This window comes from Betta splendens, chromosome 4 (genome assembly GCF_900634795.4).
Source record: "Betta splendens chromosome 4, fBetSpl5.4, whole genome shotgun sequence".
NCBI lineage: Eukaryota > Metazoa > Chordata > Actinopteri > Anabantiformes > Osphronemidae > Betta > Betta splendens.
This window is the reverse complement of record NC_040884.2, coordinates 6,252,537-6,277,218: the sequence shown is the minus strand read 5'-3', so window position 1 is coordinate 6,277,218 and position 24,682 is coordinate 6,252,537. Positions and strand designations below refer to the sequence as shown.

The 24,682-nt window shown below is 52.9% G+C and overlaps 1 protein-coding gene across 1 annotated transcript; it reads right to left on the bottom strand.

Moving 5' to 3' along the window:
• Positions 1-9: 9 nt before the first annotated feature.
• cpamd8 (C3 and PZP like alpha-2-macroglobulin domain containing 8) lies at positions 10-24,615 on the bottom strand. The gene is made up of 44 exons (XM_029146505.3): positions 23,804-24,615; positions 22,260-22,411; positions 21,909-21,931; positions 21,237-21,402; positions 21,105-21,157; positions 20,636-20,653; positions 20,268-20,322; positions 19,898-20,011; positions 19,724-19,808; positions 19,535-19,643; positions 19,194-19,421; positions 18,947-19,117; positions 18,739-18,867; positions 18,458-18,656; positions 18,164-18,330; positions 17,530-17,679; positions 17,268-17,429; positions 17,054-17,196; positions 16,428-16,490; positions 15,500-15,731; positions 14,765-14,915; positions 13,679-13,809; positions 13,490-13,541; positions 13,103-13,401; positions 12,640-12,708; positions 12,398-12,554; positions 12,122-12,298; positions 11,727-11,808; positions 9,123-9,279; positions 8,922-8,996; positions 7,459-7,624; positions 7,288-7,374; positions 7,067-7,203; positions 6,822-6,977; positions 6,103-6,165; positions 5,205-5,485; positions 5,037-5,124; positions 3,633-3,707; positions 3,386-3,491; positions 3,095-3,205; positions 2,801-3,013; positions 2,342-2,416; positions 1,005-1,203; positions 10-917 (listed from the first exon to the last, which is right to left on the bottom strand). Coding segments are annotated over exons 1-44 (5,613 nt in total). The 5' UTR covers positions 23,890-24,615; the 3' UTR covers positions 10-916.
• Positions 24,616-24,682: the final 67 nt, after the last annotated feature.

Sequence of the window (24,682 nt, the reverse complement as noted above, 5' to 3'; positions counted from 1 at the left end):
ACCCAAACACCGGATTCTACGCACATTTTATTCTCATTTGCTTTAAAAACTACAATATTTGATACCAGGGAGGAGTTTAACCAAATTTGGTCCATTTACAGGAATTCAAAAACTTCATTTTTTATGTTGACTGCTTCACCAATCAAAATGTAACAAGAGATAGCTTATGAACTGTACAATCAAATCTCAAGGCGACGCTGGCGTCCACTCCCGGACCTGTGCGCTCCACGGTTCGAGGGCTTCGTGTCGCCCCCCCTTGTGTTTCCTACCGATGTCTACGGTGCGGTCGAATAAAGGCGAAACGCCAAAACAGAGGAATCTCACGAATGAAAAATGTTCCAGCTTATGTGTCTATAAAGCATATGGTGAACACATGTCTTTTCCAGCGCAAGAGATTCGTCAAACATGTCAATAACTGCGTTACAGCTTGCTATGGAAGGAAAGAAATGTTTGATAGCATGTGCTGAAAGAACAGGGGCAAAAAGTATAACGTAAAAATTATATGTCCTCTAGCTACAAATAAATACCACAGATAGAAAAACATAAAATATTTTGTTTAAAGTGGGTGTAATTACAAACATAAATACTGGATTATTTGTTCTAGTGATTATAAAGGCAGTACAGTGAATAACAGACGCTGTGGAACCTATTCATGAATAGGAGGAAGAAAAAGAACAGTCTGGAGGATTCTACCGTAATAACAACACAGTCACATTCAGCCCACACACAAACATGTTAATGCTTCCACTCTAATCTAACGTCACACTCTCTCACGTAAAGTTTCAGTCTCATTCTCCAGACTCCACAATCTCTTCCCGACAGGTTGAACAAGTCCCAGGTCGCTCTCCTCTCTCCATTCACCAGCATATTCACATATGTACAGTTCAGGCGGGTTTGGCGTCGCTCGCTGAGGTTTTCTGTGGGCGACAGGGGAACAGAACAAGCGTTCCTCGTGAGGCCGAACAACGTGAACAATGCTCAACATTCAGCCGTGGGGGTCGTACCATCGTTCAGGGATGCTTCTTGTTTCCAGTGTGGGTGTTTGGGCATCGGACAGGGCCTCCTTCTGCCCCGCGTAGCCCCCACCTTCAGACAGGTCGTAATGGTCCCCTCCCTCCGCGTCGGCGAGAAAGGGATCCGTATCGGAGTCATATTCATAGGAGTAATAGGACACCTCTGCCATGGACCCCTGCTCCTCTTCACCTGACGAAAATGATCAAACGAAGGAGGAAGGTCTGAGTGAACAGCAAACGGCTGAATGACAGTATCTGGTTTAAAGGGAAAGTCAGTGTGTGGGGTGTTTGACTTCCTATCTGCTAAACAGCCTTCAATGGTAATATCCCATCAGTAACAGTAGGGGTCCTTAGTCACTCAGTATGCGTTCTCCCATGGAATGCTACCGCTAAAGGCTTCTACAAAAACCCTTTTATTTGTTACTGCTTCTTTACAAGACAAACGCGTGACAAAAAAAATAATAAAATAAAGGAAAATCCACCAAAAGAGCATAACGATAGAGAATGTGTGAAATGAAGCCTGATGTCTGTGTCTCCATCAGCCTATATGTTCACTAATAAGACAAGTCTGCACATGGAAGCTAATTCCAGAGCTTCGGCTTCTTCCGCCTTCACCTCTTACACTCTCAGTGCACTTAGCGGCATGTCGTCAACACTCTAATGGTTTACAATGACAGTGTTTCTACAGTACTTATTCAATCTAATCACCCCAGGGTGCGTGTGTGTGTGTGTGAACCTCACATTCCTGTGGTGAGCGTGAAGCGTTGGCTTTTGTACCGAGGAGACCTTTGACTGAGAGCAGCTTTGTGAGCTGCAGGCTGGGAGGCAAGTCAACGCAGGCCGTGCCACATCACAAACACACCTGTACACAGCTCGCTCGCTCGTACGAACCACCGCGCCGCAGATCGATACCGGCTCGCGTGCTCATCGACCTTGGGCCGCGGGCGCAGCCACGTCCTCCATGCAAACGTCCTATCAGGAATTCTCTGGCTGCGTCTCTGGGCGGAAGTGGCAGCTGATCTGAGCTCATGGCAGCGCCACAGTCAAGCGTGCGCTGTGAAATCTATCCGCCTATTTACCCCAGTGACTGTAGACGTGATGTGATGGCAGGGGAACGTGCTGCCACACACCCCACCTACGTATCTACTTTCTTCTTGTCCCGTCTCCCTTCAACCTCGCTCTCTCTTTCGCTGTCTTTCCTCACACGCCCACACGCCCTTTCACCTCGCTCCCTCTTCCTGCCCTGAGCTCTAATGGATTCAGTAGCAGATAGCAGGACGGAAGCTAAATGTGTGTGTTTGGAGTGTGAGGTGCAGCCGCTGTGTTACCTGTGTGTCCAGGCACAGAGAGCTGCTCAGTCTCCTGGCTCAGTATTGGCTGCCTGTCCTCCACCGTGCTGGCCACTGGAAACACAAAGATACCAATGCATTCATCACCGGGCCTTTTCCCACTGAAGGTTAGTCTATGTCTTTTCCCCAATCTGCTTCACAGCGTGAAGGCTCCTTTGTTGTCGAGCTGCGCATCGAAAAGGAACGTGGCGAGGATTTCAAAGGGCTGAACAAAAGCACTCTGTCATTTACAGGGAGCCCTGTAATACAGCAGAGGGAGCGGGGGGGTGCTCACGAAATTCATCCAGTAATCAGCTCCACACCTGAACAGCTGTTTCCACAGCTCAGATCACTGGACACAGACTTACAACAACTCCGATAGATAAATATGTGGCAAGCTGACATGGCAGTTATTGTACAGGCTAATATGAAGTTATCTGTGATGACACTGGTTCTTACTCCTGGGACAATAGGACAGCGGGACCTGCTTGATGCGTGTCCCATTCCGGCAGGCAAACACCTCCATCTGACACTGGTTCTGGTAAACCTGCCCGTCCGACCCACAGACGGGCTCCCCGTCAAACCCACAGTCCCTGTAGCACGTGCAGCGCTCAAAGCGCTCCTCGTCCAGGCAGCCGAACACGTGGTTGCACTGGTTTGCCTGCACGAAGCCTGCGGAGACAAAAACAAGGCGCCGTCGTGAGCGCAGGAAAATGTTTTTACGGAACGTTATGCACACGACGCGCGGCTCACCCATCCACTGGCTGCTCGAACTCTCCACCTCATTGCAAGTGGGTCCGTCACACAGCTCCCGCGCCAGGGGGCTGCTCTCGCTAACGTTGTAAAACCTGGTAGCCTCGAAGGCTGCGCACACGCACGCACGCACGCACGCACACACGCACACACGCACACACACACACAAAAACAAAAATCCCATTTCCGTGAAAAAAACGAAGCCACTTCATAAATCACGCTGAGGTAGATGTATTTCATGCAGCGAAGCTCTTTAGAGAGCAGTACTTGAAACATTCATCAGAGGCACACCTGGTTCGTAGTAGTCATAGATCTTGACCGGAACAGGTGCTGTCTTGCCCACAATGTATTCCCTGACAGCTTGGAAGGCCACACACGTCATGCACTGACTAGGGATCTAAGAAGAGGTGACAAAAACAAAAAAACGACATACAAACCTGTGAAAATATAAGAATTTACACAAAAACTAAAATCTCCCCACAGCAAACAGCAGTGGGCTTTTACACACGATTAAACAGCCGTGAGGAATCAAACTGACCTCATCGAAGTAGAACAGCACCTTCCTCCCACTCAGCTCGTATCTTTTCAGACCCACTCTCTTGTCCATCAGCACCTGTTCATGTAAACACAGGCAGGAGAGGCTCAGTGTGTGGAAACAGACAGAGCAACATCACGGCAGCGAAGGCAAATTCAGGTCCAACGTTGGAAACAAACAACGCCTGAAAAGCACAACGCCTCAATAACGTAGACACAGACACGAACAGTAATCAGCACCACAACACAGTGGACAGCTCCACCTCCAGTAATCATTGTTAAACGTAATGAAATGTCTCGCTCGTGTCTTCATCGTTCCACAAGCCGTGCTGATACCAATCATCTTAGAGTCTTGTACAGTAGCACCCATTTATCATACTTAACACTCTGAGTTCCACATGGGCTTCATTTAAATGTAGACCACAAACCATATGCTCTACCCAGACATGAGGGTTTGGGTGAGGAACGTGCTGTTCAACGTATGCAGCGAGGCCTCTACTTGTGAAAGTCAGAGGGGAGACCAGATGCTTATGCTGGTATTTTGTGAACGCTTTAGACAATGAACGTATGAATGAGTAATGAGTGAGCGGCCGGGGAGAGCTGGTTCCCCACAGGAAGATTGTTCTTGCTGTCAAAGGTGGCACCCTTTGGACAGTGGGGGTTTATGAGGTGCTCAGCCTGAGCTGGCGCCACTGACACACACACACACACACACACACACACACACACACACACACACACACACACACACACACACACACACACACACACACACACACACACACACACACACACACACACAATTGCTCTCTGTTTACAAAGCCATTGTTTGTCTTCTATCCTTCAACAAAAAAACTGCATGAACTCCCATAGCTCCAATGTTAAAGCCACATTGTGTTCTGGGTAGTTTGGACCAGCTCATTATATTAGGTGATAAGAGGCCACGGCTGTGGGAGCTCCTAGTCCGTCATCGAACTAATCATTCATACTACACCGTTGACGAAAGGAGCGAGACGTGAGTGCAAACGCCAAGCTTGCCACCATAAATTGAGGAATGTAAGTGGCAGTGGAGCAGGCGGCAGTAAAACTCCACAGGAGGCTCGCGGGGGTGAAAAGTGAGCTTGTTATCCGTTACTACCAAGGTAAGACTCCACTGACACACGCAGCAGTATGTGTGTACATGTCCACGTGTACGTCTTTAACGTCTCCCAGGGGGTGAGAGAGGTGGCTCTCACAGCCCACGGCCTGTTTCTGCCTCATAATGAGGGGCAAACCACTGATGGGGAGCTGATCTGGATCCAGCTCTTCAGTTTACTTTCTATATCAGCGTAGACGTGTCCAACTGCACCCAAACCATCTATCCAGCTGACAGTTGTGCTCAGTGTGCGGTGTTAATGTGACCACATACCCTCTCCACGCTTTCAACGTCAGCTTGGAAGCCAGAAATCATTGGAACTTCTATGACGGCCATGTTGGAGGAGCCTGAATGAAGCCACCTAGGAGAGTAGATGGGGACGGGGTGATGCTGGTGCATATGATCCAGTTGCTTTATTTGTACAGTAGAATGTGTTTCTACCGGGCACAAACTTCCAGGGAGAGGTGGAAGTCCATTTTGTCCTGATGGGCTGCAGGGTCGTCGTCATCGATTGGAGCGCGCCTCTTCCTGTTGAGCTCAGAGCGGTTGTCAGCGCAGCTCCGAGAGCGCGAGGACGACTGGGAATGACGGGAAGGTGAGGAGGAGGAGGAGGAGGAGGAGGAGGACTGCTGGTATGGCTCCTGAAATGACTCCTTTAGGTCCACCTTGAGCTGGAAGGCTGGCTTGGAGACCGGGTCCGGGACGTTGTAAGACACATCAATCTACAGACACAAAGAGACAAGCACTGTATCTCATGTACAAACACACCACCACACACTTGTATTTCATTAGAGCACAGGTGCTGAGGAGTGTATTGACAACACATTTATGGAGGTAAAGACAGAAAGCCATGAAGAAAGTAAATGTGTTGATGTAGAAGCCAGGTGAGAAAAGCATTTCAGGAACTACACAGCAGGACACAACATCTGGTTCTGCCTCTGCTTCTGTGTGCTTGATTTTTTACTTTGTTTAATTGTCCAACTAAAGGGCAACAAGGCCAATGGCGGAATATCATTAATCACCAGAAAACAGTTCAGTTCTTTCATAGGCAGGAGGATTGTTGTGTTGAGACCAGGCAGCAGCAAACAGCATCCTGTCTGAGGGTCCACAGGAATGAACAGGAAAGGTCGGCACATAACAGCTGGCGACGCTCCAGCAGATTACTCCAATTCACACGGGGGAGCTTGAACATTATGAGGCGACAGCAACGGACGCTCCCCTGCTGTGAGGTGAAGGTTGCAACGTGTGTGTGTGTGTGTGTGTGTGTGTGTGTGTGTGTGTGTGTGTGTGTGTGTGTGTGTGTGTGTGTGTGCGTGTGCGCGCGTGCGTGCTCCAGTACCTGCATGAGGCAGCAGCCTTCTCCTTTGGCGCTCACAAACAGGCCTGTGGGGATGCTGGGGATCTGAAGGGACAGAAGAAAGAGCTGAAACAAAGAGCGCCGGGGGCCGGGGGAAGGTGAATGAGTCATTTATCAGGGGGATGAACGCCGTAGGCTGCCCAACTGCCACTGGCTGCGCCCTGGCTGCTAACCAGCACGACTTAATTGCCCCCAATTAAGCTGACACCACTAATCACAGTGGGGGAACATGCTGAGCCCAGGGAACGGGCTGCACTCTCACCTGAGCCTCTCCAGCAGCTCGGGGCCACTTTCACATCCGCACGCGGAGGCTAACGTGACGCCACCGCGCCCCGGTTCATGCCCACACCGTCAAATTCGTAACGCGTGGGCCAACAGGCCAGTAAAATAAAGCCATTAAATCAACAGACCAATAAAGTACATTTGGGAAATCCAGCTCAATAAAGCCTGGTTTGTGTTGGCAGCACAAGCGGGTTCTGGCTCCTAAACAGCCGGACGTGGAAACACAGAGATTAATGTTTAATGCCAGAGTGTGGCTCTTGTGCATAGCTGCCCATCAATCAGCACAAATAAAAAGGTGCCAGGGTTCGTGGATTAATGCGACTGAGAATTACTGTTGTCAACCAAGACAAACAACCTACTGTACAGCGCAAAGAGGCTCATCTGCATGAAAACACGTCTCGCTCCGTGCGTGCGCTCACCCTGGCGCTCTGAAGCAGCTTCTTGTTCTGCCTGTTGAGTTCGAAGGTCTCCTGGAAGTCGAGGTTGGTGGAGGCCAGCGAGATGGTGAGGTTGAGCCCGCCCACGTAGGACAGGATGGCGTACTCCGACAGGGCCTGCAGGGCCACGCACGTGTCCTGCCGCGGGGGGGGTCACACAGTCAGCTCGGACCCGCCGGCGCCGGCGCCGGCGCCGCGGGAGTGGGAGCGAGAGGCGCGTACTGTACCTGCGTGGAGGAGAAGCCGCCCAGGGCGTTCCTCTGCTGGGAGAGCCACTTGACCACAGGCAGCGCTGAGGCCACGTCCCCCAGGAGCGTGTAGGTAAGAAGCCCGTAGGCCGTCATCTCCACCTCGGCCGACACCACTGGCAGCAGCCACAGACTCGTTAGGAAGACTCCTGTTTCAGCGTGTTTAAGGGCAAATTAATGTGAATTACTGGGGATTTTACCCGACTGGGAGATTCCATCGCTGAAGCCCATGAACGTGTCCTCGTCCGTCACAGTGCTGCCAGTCAGACTCCAGTGAGTGAGTCCATCTGTACATGTAAATGACATGTAGTCCATTAATGCTGGTTCCAGCAGGGCGGCTCCGCAGGCTGACCCTGGATCAGCGCCGCTACCTTGTGTGATGGCCATGTGGTTGAGGCGGCGCAGGGCCAGCGGGCCGTAGGGGCTGCGCAGCAGCGCCAGCGCGTACGCACACAGCGCCGACGTGTACGGGTCGTCGGCCGAGTACGTGTTGCTCTCCAGGAAGTCTTTGGCCTTGGCCACCGCCACCTTCTCCTCCTGATGACACACACGGACAAGCAAAGGATTCCTTGTTACAACATTCTCTAGGGAATTCAACATTGTTGGTTTTTCGATGCTTTCCTGCATGTTTGGACACATTTATGCATATTCTTTTAAATATTTCCCCTCCTAAGTTCATATTGCATATAATAACTATGCGTGTTAACACATTTTTGACAAAGAAGTTGAAATAACGACATCTGATTTAATTCAGCATTGATGTAAATAATGTAAAATTCCTCAGCTTTTTGCTAATAAAGTCTAGGACAAAGTTCACAATTAACTGAATATGAAAAATGTAAAAACGTCTGCAAAGAATAAATTGGCCAGCTTTGTTGTACGTGATAACATCTTAATCTGGAGGTGACTTCTTGGTCACGGGGAAGCTTCAAGTATGACCTTTACGAGCAGATGTGCTGTAACGTCACCGTCATCTCCTTCAGGTTCAACCGTTCAGACGCTGAGCAAAACACTAAATATTCTAATGAATGCTCATTTTGGCCATTAAAAAGTTGAGAGCGCTGACTTTCATCCTCCCTCGCGTCCATGAGATGACAGGGCAGCGCAGCCACTCGCCGTCACTGCAGCAGTCAACTTTTAATTAAGTAAAACGGGGCAAGGGGGCAGATGTTCAGCTTTGATGCGAAGGAAAAAAAGGGGAAGTTCTCCGAAGAATCCAGTTAGAACAGAAAGCAAAAGGAGCGCGGGGACAGATGGATGGAAACACCAGAACAAAGTCAACTACGACAGCACTGGGACAGAAACAACGCGAGATGCCAACGAAGACGTCCATTAAATGAAGTGGCCGTCAGGGAGAGACTAACGGAGAGCAGAGCCGAGGGGGAATGAGGGAATGGAATGCGGCCGAGGTGTCTTCACAGAACCTGATTGTCTCTGCACGTCTGCCTAAATCTTTTGATGAGGTGCAAAAAGTGATTAGATATTTGATGAGCAGCGCTGGGGCATAACAAATGTGAGGAGGCTGACTGTCAGCACATCCTTCTCCACAGCGAGTAGGAATGCAGCGATATGTCCACACATGACTGGTGGGACGGGCTACACAGGCTACACACACACACACACACACACACACACACACACACACACACACACACACACACACACACACACACACACACACACACACACACACACACACACACACACACACACACACACACACACACACAGGGCAGCTCTGGATGACAAAGAGGACTTAGATGCAGATTAGTTAAGGTTTCACACGCTGAGCGCCTCTAAACAGAGAGAGAAGCAGTTGTGCTGGACTTCTTACCTCTGTGTTTATGCCTGTTTCCAGCAGAGCTGCTACCACATAAGCTGTGAGTGAGATCTTCCCGTGAATCCCTCCCTGTGGAACAACACACACGCCTCCATCACATCTCTAACATTCGGGCTTTAAATGAAGTCCACTATAAGATTCAGATGTGAACGGCTGCAGCAGTCACACCTCCGCCCTGTCACAGACCTACAGTACCTGCAGGTCTTTATTGAGGATGCGGCCCACGGCGGGGAAGGAGCCGTCGTCCCACTGATGCCCGATGAGCCAGGACTTGGCTGCACGCAGCTCCTCCGGATCGATGAAGATGAAGCCGCGAGACTGAGCGAAGGACTTCAGAACAAACGCGGTCAGCCTTCAGGAAGAATGGGGGGGGGGACAAATGAGAGGAGAGGGATCAAAAGCTGCTGAAAAATACTTACGGTCACTATCAAGCTGTTCAACAGGCTCGTTCTGTCAACAGAGCGTGTGGACGGAGGGGGAGCTGGTATGTAGACGTGGATCTGATCAAAACGTCAAAGCGAGGGCACGAGGAAGGAGGCGGGGGTGCAGCCGGGTCTGATCAGCCTCTGCACACGGTCCGAAGAATGCGAAGCGGAGCACGTCACTGCGAGGCTCACGCAGACCTGGAGGCGTCCGAGGGGGGGGGGGGGGTCTTTTATCACGCAGCCGTCCCCAAATGACAGGCCTCTCACAGGCCGCAGCCGCGAGCCGCATTCCTCTACGGCACCCGTGGCCACAACTGAGGCGCGAGGACGCGGTTCGCTGGCGACCGTGAAGGGACCACACGCGACGCAGGAGGACGACTGAACAAACAGATGCACTCGGACGAGATGGAAAAAGGGAAACTGCCTTCCCGGCAGCAAACGTGAGGTCTGCTCCGGCTCGTGCCTCCCTGGAGACGGGGCTAAGGTCAGAGCGGCGCGCTTGTTTTCAATGTCAGCTAATGGAGTGTCGGACCCCGGGGAGGACGAGTGGGAGTGAACAGGCCGTCGCTGTGGGAAGGAAGGAAGCACTGGAAGCGCTCACTTCCACCACTTGGCCCTCGGCTGCAGACGTCCTCTCCACATTCGGCCCCGTCCTCTTTATTTTCCCTTTCTCCTCGTTTCAGACCTCTCGCTCCCAAATCCCCGCTCTGAGCTCCCCTTATCCCAGCGCCATACTTCAAACGCTACATCTGAGGGAATTCTTTTCAAGACAATACATGGGCGTGCTCCGCGTTAGAGGCGGCACTGATCAACTTCAAAGGCAAATGTTATGAGTTGGACCATGAGGCTTTTTCCCCCTCGAACTACTGATAAGTTGCTGATGTGCCGTTTTTAAAAAGCGCCCAGAGGTGCAGGTACACGACTTAAACAGGATTATGACAACATATTAATGAGGAATTGTTGGGTTTAGAGTTGAGATCATGGATTAGATTGAATGAAATCAAGACTCTTGTTAATGTTCGCCTGTGGCTGATTACTTTCTAATATCATACAGTAGGTGGGTGTGTTTGAAGGTCGATGCCGTGAACACACTGACTCGACCGTGTGTCCAAAAAGAAAGAAGAAACACACCGACTTGACAGTTTGGCTCAGGATTGGAAATAGATCTTAGCAGCAGATATCAGTTGTTTCAATCTCTGGCATTCAGGCCCCCATTTTACTGCTGCTGTGGGATGAGTGTTCGGGCAGACGCAGAATGTCACGCCAGCCTCAACATGCAGAGGGCGAGACAGTCGGAATAAAAAGGGGAGAAGCCTCACTTCAAAAAGCGTTTTCCTCCTCCGCCGGTTCAGCAGCAACCACACGTTTGGGCTGGAAGCGTGGAGCCGGGGAGCTCCGAGCGCTCCGTGCGGCGCCGCCCTGGCATCAGCGCGCACGCCCTCACCGCCGGCATTTGCCGTTAGGCGCAATTATCTCGTTTGATCCCGTCAACTTCCGCACGGGCTGCGGTGCATTAACGCGGCGCTGCGGCCGCTCAGTAACTGCGCTGCTCCGCCCGTGAACCCTGGAGAAAGTTCCGCTTGTTTTGGAGCGAACGTGTCGCTGATGGATTCATAATGTGTCTGATGCAAGTTTTACTAGACGGTTCCCGACGGTCCTGGAGCCCGCAGCCCACGCCGGTTGCCTCCGGAGCCAAGGAAAACTCCGAACGCTGCGTGTTACATCCTCACATCCTCCCGTGGTCGCCGGGGCAGAGTTCAAGCTTTCCACGGCAGCGACACACGGGTAGTGAGTCATTGAGCAGCACTCACCACTTCTGTTTGCAAGGCGATGTCACAAAGAGGCCAAAGGAGCGTTTGGTGAAGTGGCTCCGGACAACTTTTAACCCCGTTAATGACGTTCATAGCTTGTCTGGGCCGAAGTAGCCAATCGGTGGAGCGCACTGTTGCCTACAGCACCTCAGGATCCAGTTCTACGCATTGTTCACGGTTCGCTGTCATTGCTGCTGTTTCGCAGCGCCACGTCCATTGCACATCACAACAACCGCCTCGGCCCATAACTCACACAGAGGTCTGCACGCCGGCCCCAGAACGTGAGCAGAGCAGAGGAGCTCCCTGCGGAGAGCATTGATTTCAGCTTTCCAAACATTACGAGACAGCGCCGCCCGCCCGCCCCCAGGGAGTGTCAACATGGAGTAAACACAGCGAGGGGAAAAAATGCGCCAGCGAGCGGATTCATGTGAGCACCGCGCACCGAGATGCTGATAAAATGCTGGCCTGTAACCTATGCTCCGGATAGAGCCCCCGACTGTGGCTGCAGCTAAGCATTAGGCTGGTAGGAGTAAACCTCCACACATACACCCACAGGGACTCACCACATGCTGCCAGAGGAATCCCTCTCCCCGAAGGCGCTGTAGGAGCCGTCCTGCCGTTTGTAAGTCAGCTGCCTCTGGTAGCCTGGGCAGGAGAGGAATGAGGAGCAAGGAGGGCACCTTCAGCAACAACACTTCCTCCAAATGACCCAAATTACTTCCATACTTGAACATACTAGCGTGTGTGTGTGTGTGTGTGTGTGTGTGTGTGTACACCAGGGGGTAAAATCCAGACCATCTGCACAAAGTGAAGACAGAAGATCCAGCTGAGGAACTTCAAAGGTGTCCATGCGTTTGCTCCCCAGCGTGAAGCTCGAGGAGGAGGTGGCGGCGCTAAACGTTTGGCCCACGGATCAGCACATGGAGCACATGGAGGGAACAGGACGCAGCTTCCTCACCTTGCAGCAGGTAGTCCGTCGCCTCTCTCTCCACGTCGGGGCTCAGCTGCCGGGTCTTCTGGAGGTACTTGAGGACAAAGACGTTGGGGGCGAAGTGGATCATGTTCTGCTCGCCGCACCCGAAGGGCAGCCGCAGCAGCTTGTCCAGGTTGTTCAGCGTTGGCCCCATCACGTCCCCTGAACAAGATGCATTCAAAGAAGAAGTGCAATGTGCCTCAGACCTGATGGGATCATCAATCGCACGCTGCCCATGAAGATGCCTGTAAAAACCCCTACCTATCATGAATGCGGTGGCCCTCTCGGATCCGGGGACCATGTTGTGTGGAACTCCCAGAGTGAAGGCCTCATTGTGGTTCTCCTCGGAGTCTTCCTTCCTCCAGATTTTAAATTCTCCAACTGAGCCCCATCCCGTTGAGAAGCCTATGTGATGCACCTTGATGGAAAAGCACACGATTGCTTTTAAAGCTACAGAGTCCAGAAGCGGCAGTTGGTGAATACGCATCTTCCGTGAGTCAAACCTGTCCGGGGATCTGGCCGCTCCAGTGAAGAATCACAGATTCATTGGATGGATGTGAACCGTGTCCAACCTGGAGAACGGGCGAACACATTTAGATCATCCACATAGAGATGAAACCAAACTCAACTGTGGTTATCATTCAACCACGGCCTGAGCCCCACACTTGACTTCTGCTGCTGTAACATGCATTGCTCTGCAGGCTCTCAACTGGTGTTGGTGACTGGTCCTGATGCATTAGCCTCAGGACCAGCGGTGCAGCCAGAGAGCGCCACGCGAGCACCGGGCCACGGATCACAGAGCGCCCTCATGGACCCGTTAAGCGCGACCTTACAGGAAGGCGTGCCCGTAAATGTGGCGCCAGTCCCGCTAACACCGAGACCCGAGGCCGAGTTCTGTCTGGTGACCTGATCTCAGATCTGCCGCACGGTGACGTGCGGTGAACATCTGAGCACTCGCTCCCTCACCTGCACCGCGCCCCCTTTCCAGCTGATCCAGAAGCTGCGGAACTCGTCCCAGGAGAGGATGCCGGGGGTGGCGGCGCTGACGAGGGGCTCGCCCATCTTACCCACCGAGATCCAGGAGCGGGTGTTCTGCCGCCCCCCCAGGACCACTTCTAGCATCTCTGCGCTGTCGTGGGGACTGGCAGAGAGGGCGAAGTGGGCGTCGTTGTGGGTCTTCACGGCCACCTGGAACTGGCTCATCCTGGCAGGCTTTTTCACATACTGGTACTCATACTTGTTTGGGGTGGAAATGTGGATCCTCTCTGGCAAATGAAATCATACTGTGTAGCACGCGCACTGCACTAGTTAAACCGTTTGCATTACAATACAGGAAACCGTATGTGCACTAACCGTTGGGACAGAAGAAGACGCTGTAGGTGTATTCTCTGGGAAGGCCTTCAGGCTGCACAGGGCAAAATCACCGGCCAGGAACCCACAAGAAAGTCAAACCAATTAATAAAATGAAAAAGACGAGTGGGTATTTCCCCAAAAGATGCTGAAAAAATGACTAAAATATAAACCGTCCATTAGCAGTCCTACCTCCACCAGAACGGTCCTGCGGACGTGATCCAGCCCGGTCGGGCTTCTTCTGTCCTCCACGTCATTGGCTGCTTTGCTGGTCCCAAGTCCGTCTGAACAGCAGCTGGGTTCACTGTAGGCAATCGCTCGAGCTGTAATTGGGGAGGAAACAGTTTTGGTTCTACTGATGAAGCTGCACCTTCAAGAACAAACTCTATATCACACCTGGTTGTCCTAATACATTGTATGAATGTTACAATACCCCTTCATTATTGGCTACATCCTTGTCTAGTAGTAGTAATATCGGTGTTCATAATATCAGACTCGTTATTTACAAAGACAAACATTACAATTATGTCATCCCTGTGTTTCCAGTGCTGTGGTGGTTTATAACCAATTAGCATCACCATAGTAACAAGTATAAAGAGACTTGGTGAAAACGCTAACTTGTGTTTGCGAGGTCACAAATCATGGCGCCACCTCCTCCCGGCATCACGCGGCGGACTCCCATCGCATGCGTTACGCGGGACAAGCGTGTGCGTAAGAGCTCCGGCCGCGGAGACAGTGGAAACGTGGCCGCGTGCCAGCGGCGTCTCTTTGTGCGTGTGTACTGAGAGGGAAACACGGTGGCTCGGGGACTAGGAGCGGGGCCGTGGGGGGCCGCGGGGGGCCGCGGGGGGCCACGGGGGGCCGCGGGGGGCCCATTGGCCGCCGGTGACCTGCAGACTCATCAACATGCCACTGAGTGTCACAGAGCGGCGCGCTCGCTCCCCTGCTGCTCGGCGCCTTTGTCCCCGTGCTCTCTGGAGGGGGCTGTTTGTAACTCTAGGTGGGTGAGCAGATCGGCCCCGCAGAGGCAGAGCAGAGGCCGTCCTCCAGGGGGACGACAGCAGGGGACTGACGCGCTGGTGAAAGGCCACTATTGTTCAGTGTCAGCTGACTTAAGAATTCAAACAATGCTGTTTCCATTATTCAGGACTATGTCAGAATGAATATTAATGTATTAACACTATTTAATTCTATTATAATGACACATGACTCCACAGTGCAACGCAGACTTTAGATAATAATATAAAAATAGAATATAAGTGGTTTATGGAACTCCACCTGTGATGTTGGCAGATCCCAGCTCAGTGAAAGACAGAACGATGGACGTGGACGCGGCCTCTCCGGGGGCGACGCACTTCTTCCTGGTGAGGTGCTTCCCGGGGTGGCCGACGAAGCGGACGCCTCTGGGGACGGAGACTTTGACGTGAACCTGCGGGAGGAGAGGGAGCGGGCGCCGGTCAGAGGCCGTCCATCTCCTCTGACACGCAGTGAGGTCATTGCTGCCGGGCGCGCCCCTCCCTCGCATAGCGTGTTCTCCTCAAAGCTCCCGAAAGCGAGGGAGAACTTTTTAAATCATTGTGAATTTTCCATGCTGCCTGACTCATTCTGCTCAGGCTCCCCGAAGGATTAAGTTCCTCCCATCGTCCAACTTTCACAGAGGGCTCGGTGAAGCGGAGGGATCTTTTAACTGTTCTCCATCCACACGCCACAAGTCGTAAATAACAAGGCAGGAGATATAGGAATCACATGTTGCCGGGGTGGACATGAAAGAACAGCCTATTCTGGGTTGCACGTTCACCTAACGTGACATCAGGACGGCACATGCTCGGGCCATTTAACAGGCTCATCTGCAAACATGATGATGTCATCGGTGTGGAGCGCAGGACGGACCTTCATAAAACCTAGATACTGCTGAGAGGGACCTTCAAAGACTTTCCCATCTTATATAAAAACCTGTGCTTCGCTTGGGCCCATGTATTAGTGCCATGACCATTCACCCATTCATCATCTTACCTCGGAGCAGGTTGGCAGGTAGTTGTAGACGGTGAGGGGGATCTTGGTCTGCTCCCCTCGGATCAGGCTGTAGGGCAGCGTGAAGTCAACAAAGAAGGGCTTGAAGACCCGCAGCTCCGACCTGCTGGACAGGCCCAGCCCCCCCGCCTCCGACAGGCCCACGGCCTCCGTCACCCACGTCGTGATGGAGTCCGGCACGTCCAGCCGCAGCTCCGCTTCCCCCGTTTCCGTGCTGTCGGTGACACGTGTCGACACAGAGGCGGAGCTTAGCGGCGAAGGCCAGGGGAGGATTTTGCATCCCGTCACGCGGGCAATAAAAAGTCGGGGCCCGAGGAAACACCTGTGTCAACAGCAACACCTGCACCAGAGTAACCACAGCAAACACGCTCGGGCAGATGTGAGGGACGGTCGGGTGCTGACCCGGTGGGTTTCTACCCACGGAACGCGCTGAGGTCATCGCTGGCAGCGCACATTCCGTGTTGCTCTTGGCAAAACGGATCAGGCCATAATAAACTGGAAAACCTGCATGCACACGCTTCCTTTTGATCAGAGTCCCCCACTACACTCGGGGCTTTGCAGTGCACAGGAAATTAGGCCGCGCTGAAGTTCCATCCAAAGGAATCAGGCGCATGGAAATCTAAGGGCAGTTCATTTACACTGGCTGAAAATGAACGGAGGGAGCTGCTGAGAAGGCGGCGGCCGCTTCCAAGGCCCGGTTTAAGAGGCGCATTCACACCCAGACGAGGGGAACGCAGAGAGCTCCCCTCTTCTCACACACATTCAACCTTTGCACCCCCCATTCGTCTTCCCCGCTCATCGCCTGCTCCATCCTTTTGAAACCGGACCGATCCCCGCGTAGGCGTGGACGCTGAGGCCCACCTGACGTCCGCTCAACAGACCCACGCGTGACGGGGGAGTATTTCTTTACCTGACGCGCAGGCAGTGCCACACCCAAGTCTCTGGGAAAAACGTTCGCCTCCGCTTCTCCGCTCTGCAACCAAAACACAAGCTGACATCAATAAAAGGCTTCAGCTGCTCACAATAAAACAACACCATAATTGGAAAATGTATTATTCTGAATTCCACACTGACATCCTCTCAGTCACGTCATGTGTTTAATGTTCATCACTGGAAGGGGAGGTATCCATGGCAACGAGGAATGTGGACATTAAATAAAGACACGCTAACTAAACTCATTTATTTTGTCATGTTTTTCTAGTTGACTATTAGTCATTTTAGAGACATTGTTCAACCCAAGCGTGAGAAATACTGAAATGTATATGACTGGTTTCTCATTGCTGGGATCATGAAGTCATTACTGCGCTCTCATGGGCTTGGTTTTGAAGTCATTGTTTTCAGAGGAGGACATACCCATAGAACTGTGTGTGGTCCAGTCCCAGATTACATTTTCATCAACTACTTGAATAAACAGTGCATAGCTTTTATATTCACATCCACAGGTGAACATCCAACCCAAAGCTCAAACATGCACCGTTAATGCCTCGTTTTACATTAAAGGAGTAGTCTGTGAACTGAGGTCAGCCCACAACCAACCTGGCTGTGGGGCGAGTGTGCGTCGCAGCCACCACGGTGGAGGTGTGCGGCTGAAAGGCAGGAACGGCTTCGTCCGTGTACATTCCTCCCGTCTGCCGGTGGTTTAAGCTAACCACGTCCGTCATCACGACCAGACCCGTTTCCTGTGTGAAGCACACGACAGGTGAAACACGGGCAGACGCCGAGCTCCTGCTCATTGCGCCCGTGTTCTCACTGTGAAAGCGAAGCGGGCGTCCTTGGTGATGTCCCAGTGCCACGGGAACACGGAGGAGCGCCTGCGTCTCCGCGACGACAGCCCCGGCCACCAGTAATGGCCGTCGTCCCTGGGAACGCCGAAGGCATCGGAGACGTCGAAGTCCGCAAGCTCTTTGAACACCTGCACAGGTGAAGCAGAGAAAAGGACGGGCTCTGAGGTTCTATCAGTAAACGGTCACGTAGTGTCGATGTAAAACATGAGCCCTGCACATGAAACCAACCGTGTCGGGACTGAGGTGGAAGTCAGGCTTTATGAGGTAGAGACTCTTATCCACAGTGGCCACACACACACAGGAGCCTCTCTCTCCTCGGACGCGCAGGGTCAGCGGGTCTCCAGGCATGGACTCGTTGGACGACAGAGACACAGACACCTGCAAATGGCACACGCACGGTGGGCTACGCATCAGGACTTTAAGAGAACTCCCTCCGTTCCCTCCATTTTATCCACCACACACACACACGCACGAACGTTTAATATCATCCAATATTAATGTGCATTAATGTGTTCTCTCTGCTGTGCTGCTGTCACCACTCTGTAAGCTGTCATCCACACACACACACACACACACACACACACACACACACACACACACACACACACACACACACACACACACACACACACACACACACACACACACACACACACACACACACACACACAGTGTTGTAATGGCATACCAGGGAGCTGTAAATACTTCAGGGAGTTAACTCCACCTAATGCAGGCAGGAACTGGGGATCACTCCGAGGCCAACACAGCTGTTTGTTTACAGACGTTACACTGTGGACAGAGCTGGTGTACGGATACTTGGGCCCGGCTCCAAGATGCAAACAGAGAGCGCACCATTTCATACCTGGTTCTCGAAGTGAGGCTGGATGGGAACCTGCAGAGCGTCCGCGACGCCCTCGCCGCTCTCCCGCACGTAGTAGACCAGCACGCGGCTGAGCGGCGCCATGCTGTGAGTGACGGGAAAGCGGAGGTAGGACACGCAGCTGTCCATCTCAGCCTGGGGGGAGGGGTCTGCAAAGCAAAGAAGGGCGCCTGGTGAGGGGACCTGTCAGCAGCTATAGAGGCGTACAATCAGGCCTCATGCTGGAATATTCAGCTACAAACCGCCTGACAACGAGCGGCGTGTGGGCATGTTTACCGAAGGCGGCGGGAGGAGGGAGGGTGGTGTGGATGTTTTTATCGAAGACGACTGCGGCCCTCTTCTCCCGATGGGCCGCCGTCACGTTGGCCGGCTGTTTGCCTGAGAGCACGATGTTTCCCCTGGACGCCACCTCGTAGTGCAGGGTGAAGTTGCAGGGACAGGTGGACTTGAGGCCCAGCTCGGCCTCCTGGCCGACCTGCAGCCACAGCGAGACGCAGACACGCTGCCGTGACCGCTTTCGGCAGAATCCATGTACATGCATGATGAGCAGCTCTTACCACCAGCGCCGAGCTGGGACTCTGGATCTGGATGTGACACCTGCTGGGAGAGTACCAGCTGCTGATGGACAGGTAGCTGGGCAGGTACTGATCTCCTACTGCCCTTCCATCAATAGCCGTGACTTTGGTCTGCGCCGAACCGAGACAGAGTTTTACTTTTCTGCTCTCCTCTCATTGCATTGATCTGGACAGCGCTGCAGCCACTGACCTCTAGCCAAACATACTGGGCAGCAGTGGGGATGGAGGGGATCTCAAAGTTAGCCTGTCCGTCCTTGGAAACCAGCTCGCTGGTGTAGACGTTGTCCTTGGGGGTGAGCTCGGCCTTGACCCGCACCCGCACCCCGTCCGCGGGGCTCCCGTCGGGGAAGCTCACCTCGATCTGCAGGCAGGAGGTCAATGAGGTCGCGAAGCGGCCGCGACGTCACCGTCGGACCCAGCTCGGAGCTCAGACTCACCTTCCCTTTGTAGGGCAGACCCGGCTTGAACTGCTTGCGCGTGTCCTTGGAGTACTTGATGTCGATGAGCTGCTTGTGGACGGGCGTGGAGTCATCGAATGTGGTTTGCCGGCTCCCGTCGACGCTGGTCACCGTCGCCCAAATATTCACAGCTCCCCTGAAGTGATCAGCTACATCCAAAGGCATCATGTCCTTAACACAAATGCTGAAGTTTGCAGAACCTTTGATCTGAGAATAGCAGAGGAGTGATCTGGTAGAACACAATTCTACATTTATCTTCTCAAGGTGGCCTGGAAATTTTGGATAAATTATAGAAAAGGCTGAGCAGGAAGTGAACTGACCTCCATGTTTTTAATCACAGGGTGGCCCATCTCATGCCTGTAGTAGCCCACCCCATTCACCGTCATGTTCACCGTCAACTTTCCTGCCACCGGTTTCCCAAACGTGTACCTAAACAACATGTCAGCACCTCTGCATGAAAATACAGTTACAGACAATCCGAAGACCCGCCCACAGTGAACGAGACTAACCTGGCCCTCACTGTGGCCTTCTCACATGAGCTCAGGTCCCGGATGTAGCGAGGTGCATCAATCACCAGCTCAAACTTGGGCATCACTGGAAGGGAGGTAGAACAAAATGACTGCATAATGACATCGGGATGGTTTGGACCTAAACTGTATAATTGTTCGAGGAGAGCGAGTTACCGTATTTCTGCACTTCGAAAGACGTGTTGTATGTGTGGCCCTGCACCTCCACAAAGACAAACCACACTCCAAACACAGGCTGGTCAGACAGAGGGAAACTCATGTTTACAACCCCTGGAAGAGAGAGAGAGAGGGCGAGAGAGAGAGAGAGGGAGAGAGAGAGGGTGAGAGAGAGAGAGAGAGGGAGGGCGAGAGGGAGAGGGCGAGAGAGAGAGAGAGAGAGAGAGAGGGAGGGAGAGAGAGAGACAGAGAGAGAGGGAGAGAGAGAGAGAGCGGGAGAGGGAGGGAGAGAGAGAGGGAGCGAGACGAACCACTCAGCACCTTGGCTTCATAGAGACGATGCAAATCTATTGCAAGAGCAGTGTGTTACCACAGCAGATGGGTTTGAGGCTTCTCCACTGGATCATCCTGGATCCTCTTGGATCCTGAAAAAAACAATATTAAAGTAGCTCACCTTCCAGCCAATTTACAAAATAGTTTTGCATGTAGAGAATCACAGTCTGTGGATGCAGAAAAGGAAACCAGAGTGTGTTTGTGAGGGAGGATTAGAAGGACAGAGACGAGAGGAGGTTCCTTTCATGTTGTTTATCCTGACTCCGGGTTCAAAGAGGACTGTTATCTAGGTGAGCTGCTCTGACTTCTGCTCTGTAATCTCCAACCAGGCTGGGAACTAAAATTGCCACCCCCCCCCGACCTTGGCTCTGCCGGCACTGGGTGGTCCTGCCAACCTCCACTCACCAAAACATAGGCCTCCATCTGCAGGGAAAGACAAGAAGCGGTTAGAAAGTGTACGTGTGCGCAGCGTGAGGCCTCGACAGGATCATCCTATGACGCGTCCCCGCTTCCTCATCCTGCTCTCCTCATGCGCCGATGCCCTTTAACAGCAGGAGGCCTTTACGGCCGCAAACATCAATAAACTGTCTGTCGGACACAGTTGCACAATACGTTTGGAGCCCTTGCTAACATTCCAAGACATCAATCCAGCGTTTGCTTCTGTAAAAAGGTGCCTCAGTATCTTCTATTACACAGTAGACGCAATGTTTGTACTAAACATGTTAAATAAATGATGTAAACATGCTGGATTTCTATTTGTGTTACATAATTAACTGCTGATTATGAAACAGATCCCACCCACTGAGCCTGTAGTGTGTTTGGACTTGTTTAGCATCTTTAGGTGCATGTGCTGAACGTGAACTTCATCCATTACCTCCTCGTTCACTGGCCTCAGGTCAGCGGTGACCGTGTAGACGTTCAGAAGCACTAGAGACACAGAGGGAACAGAGCTGTTCACGAGCTGTTCATTTTGAGCTGCACACACATTGTATTAGCAGATGGGAACCTTTGTGTGTGGGCTTGTAGACCGGCTTGTCCGTCTGGATGAAGACGGCCGTGCCCTTGCTCTCCACCGTGACGGTGGTGTGGTTGTGGAAGATGTAGCCGCCCTCCGTCAGATGACGGTTCCCCCACACCTTCAGCTGAGCCTGGCCTCGGAGTCCGGAGGGAACCTGGTGCCACACACAAGCAAACGCAGCGGTGACAGAGAAGCAGGCCCGGCGTTCAGCGCTACTGGGCAACAAGTGAGTTACAGAGAAACAGCAGAGGAAGATGCCAAACTATAACACAGCGCACTGCACATGACCGTATTTCACGAGAATGAGGGCGGAGGTTACAGGGAGGGGAGTGAGAGACGGACGGAGGGAAGAATGGAGTCGTGCATACTGGATTGATCTACTCCAGCCTACGGGGGCGGCAGACCATACATGCACGTCAACAGCTGTTGCATATTACACGCAGGCCGTTACCTTATTCCCAACCAGTGAGCAGAGACAGATGTTGCATTACAAACAGCGTTAGTGTTGATTTGCATGTTGCCTGAGGAATGCACACACGAAGGACGAGAGGCTCCACTACTGTGCAGCTGTCACCGGCGAAACATGGCCGCGCACGCGAGACATGTGGAAGCAGCGTGCACGCGACGGCGACGGCGGCGGCGGCGACCGGACGGACTCACCTTGAGCGTGACGGTGCCTTTGTCTGCGAATGGAAGAAGGAGAGGCGTGAGTGTGTGCTGGAGCCGTGAGGCCGGGTTTGTCTGCACGTCCAGCTGCTAAACGTCTCCATGCCACTCCATGCAGCGTTTATTCATGTGCTGTCAAACAAGTCATGCAGTGTTTACACCACGAGGCTGACGGGATGGGCTCATCCGATGCCTCCGCTCTTTGACAGTGTCCAGAAAAGCCTCAGGCTCTGTTTGCGCTCTAATCGATGCACGCGTTTGCCCGCGTGGCGACCGCATCTCTCGTGGCTGAACCGTTGCTCCCCCCGAAAGCCATGCGAGTGCACGCGTAACCGCGTCGCTCACCGAACACGGCGCCGTTGCCGTGGGCGACCGCCTGGCCCTTCACCGAGAGCTGCGCCTGCACGCGGGTCTCCGCCGCGGCGCCGAAGATGGTGACGCTCACGCGCTCCTCCACGCCGGCGCGGAACACGGACGGCGCCGCCACCAGGTAGCCTCTGCGGGAGAGAGAGAGAAAAGGAGGGGCGAGCGAGACACGCCAGGTCAAAGGTCAGGCGCGCATAGGGTAAACACATGGCGAATATGAATAAACATCCGCTGCGTCGCTGTTTAGCGGTTGAGAGCAAGCACTAATTTCATTTGCCGGTGCTTATTTTAATCAAATCAAGCACTGAAGCGCTTTCCCATGATTCATTGTAGGTGAGTAACGTACACATTTGCGTTCCTCTCTCACTCCCCGTGTCTAATTTTTCCCCTGACCCTCACGCACACAACGCAGCATCCAAACAGGCGCCCTCCTCTCGGATGCGTGCGGAACGATGGGGTTTAATTGCCAATTAGCTTCCTGCTCCTGTGGGTGGTCCCGTAGCTGTAACAGAGCTTTGGTGTCGCTTTCAAAATAAAACCACCGACGTGGTTCAGGAGCGTGGAGCGGAGGTCACGGCGCTCGTCATCGCCATCGTGCACTCCATCCTCATCCTCTCCGTGCTCCTGCACTCGGACCTGCTCATCCACCACAAACTCAAATGAAGATCACACGAATGAGCAGCGAGCACGGCCTTGAACCCGACCGTGCCTGAGACGATCAGGTGGTTGGAATTACGGCGCCGCAGCATTACGGCCGGAGGCAACTGCGGTTCCCGAGAGGGAGAGTCATGAGAAAATCCCATGGAAAATAAGGCTTCGGGGGGAGAAGATAATACGAGGAAATTGAGTCCGCGCGTTTGATCTACACCGCGTTTAACCAGCACTTGGATGAGCATGGATCAGGTGGTGGAGGCCGTGCTTATTTCAGTCACATGGCTGCGTGTAGTCAGGTTCCCACTGTTGTTGCCCAGTTTGTGCCCAGAAGGATTTGCGTTCTCCTTTTGTAGATGAACCCAACAGTTAGTTAATGTCAGTCACATGGCTGGAGGTCTCAGCCTCAGCTCGCGTTTGTGAACTGTTGTGAGTTCTGGTTGTTGTCCTCACTGAGCTACGCTCCTCACCTCAAGCAGGGAAACCCCAGAATAACACTTTACAGCTCCTCACTACAACACAACCCCAGGGCCAGGATTGAGCCGTCACGCTGACGGCAGAGTGATGGCATCTGAGAGCCAAGGGTCTGTTTGATCAGTCTTGATGTGGAGGAGGACGCTGCTGAATGTGCAGACATGTGTCATTTCTGTAGCAGGCACGAGAAATAACAGCAGAGCCTCCGTTTGCACTAGTGATTTCTGTGCCTGCTCCAGTCTAATAACATAAGAGTGAATGAAGAGTCTGAATGAATCCTCACAAACACAGCACATGACAAAGAATCGAGGCACTGGGCCACATATAACGAAAAGACCAGTGCAATTATGATCACAAGTCACAGCAGCCGAATCAGCACACACATCGCTGCCACTTACTGGGGTTCTTGCGCGTAGCCGCCGTTCACGTTGCAGAGGAACAAAGTCCACGAAAGACTGAACGCTGTCAGGGAGCAGCGCGGCATTTTGGCCGCAGTGAGCGGAGGCTGCCGACGCTCGGCTCCGTCTGTGGAGGGGGACGAGTCCCGTCCGATGGGAGGCTAAATGGAACGCTGCTCTGCGCCCACGCCCGTGTCCGTCTATCAGTGAGTTCCGTCCACAAGCACGGATCCACTTTTCGCATTCATCCCACTTCGCCGGAGCCCGTTCTCTCCCCCCCTTCTTCCGCTACAGCCCGTCGTGCGCGGACCGTCCTCTCCCATGTGCCATCACCCGCCCCGGTTCCGTTCTCTCATGTTTCAACATTACAAATTGCAGGCGTCCTCCTCCCACTTCGGCGCAAAAACTATCATTGCGGCGAGCTGTTGGACGCGTGGAATCCGTGCAACTTGCTCCCGTGGACCCGTTTCCAGCTGCTCGCTGTGTTTTTCCACTCGGGACGCGATCGGCGTCAGGCGGCGCTTCATTCACTCCGGCGGCTCGTCTCACTCCTCTGCGGCCGCAGCGCGACGTTGGCGGATTTCACTGTGAAGCAGCGCTGACCCCGCGGGTTAAAGCGCTGGAAATTACCTGCACGTTACATACTTTCGGGCCCGTTCGCATCTCAACAGGCTGCGGCTGGTTTCCCCTCTATTTTGGAAAACACCGAAGACAGTCGCGCTGGAAAAATGCTACCAAAAAAACAACAAAACAAACAGAAGGAGCAGGATTATTTACTTAGCATCTTATTCATGCTGGCGTGCGCTTCCTGCGGAGGTATCTGCTGCCCCCTAGCGGCGAAGGAGCACAGGTGCAGCGAAATTAACTCCCCCGTTGGAA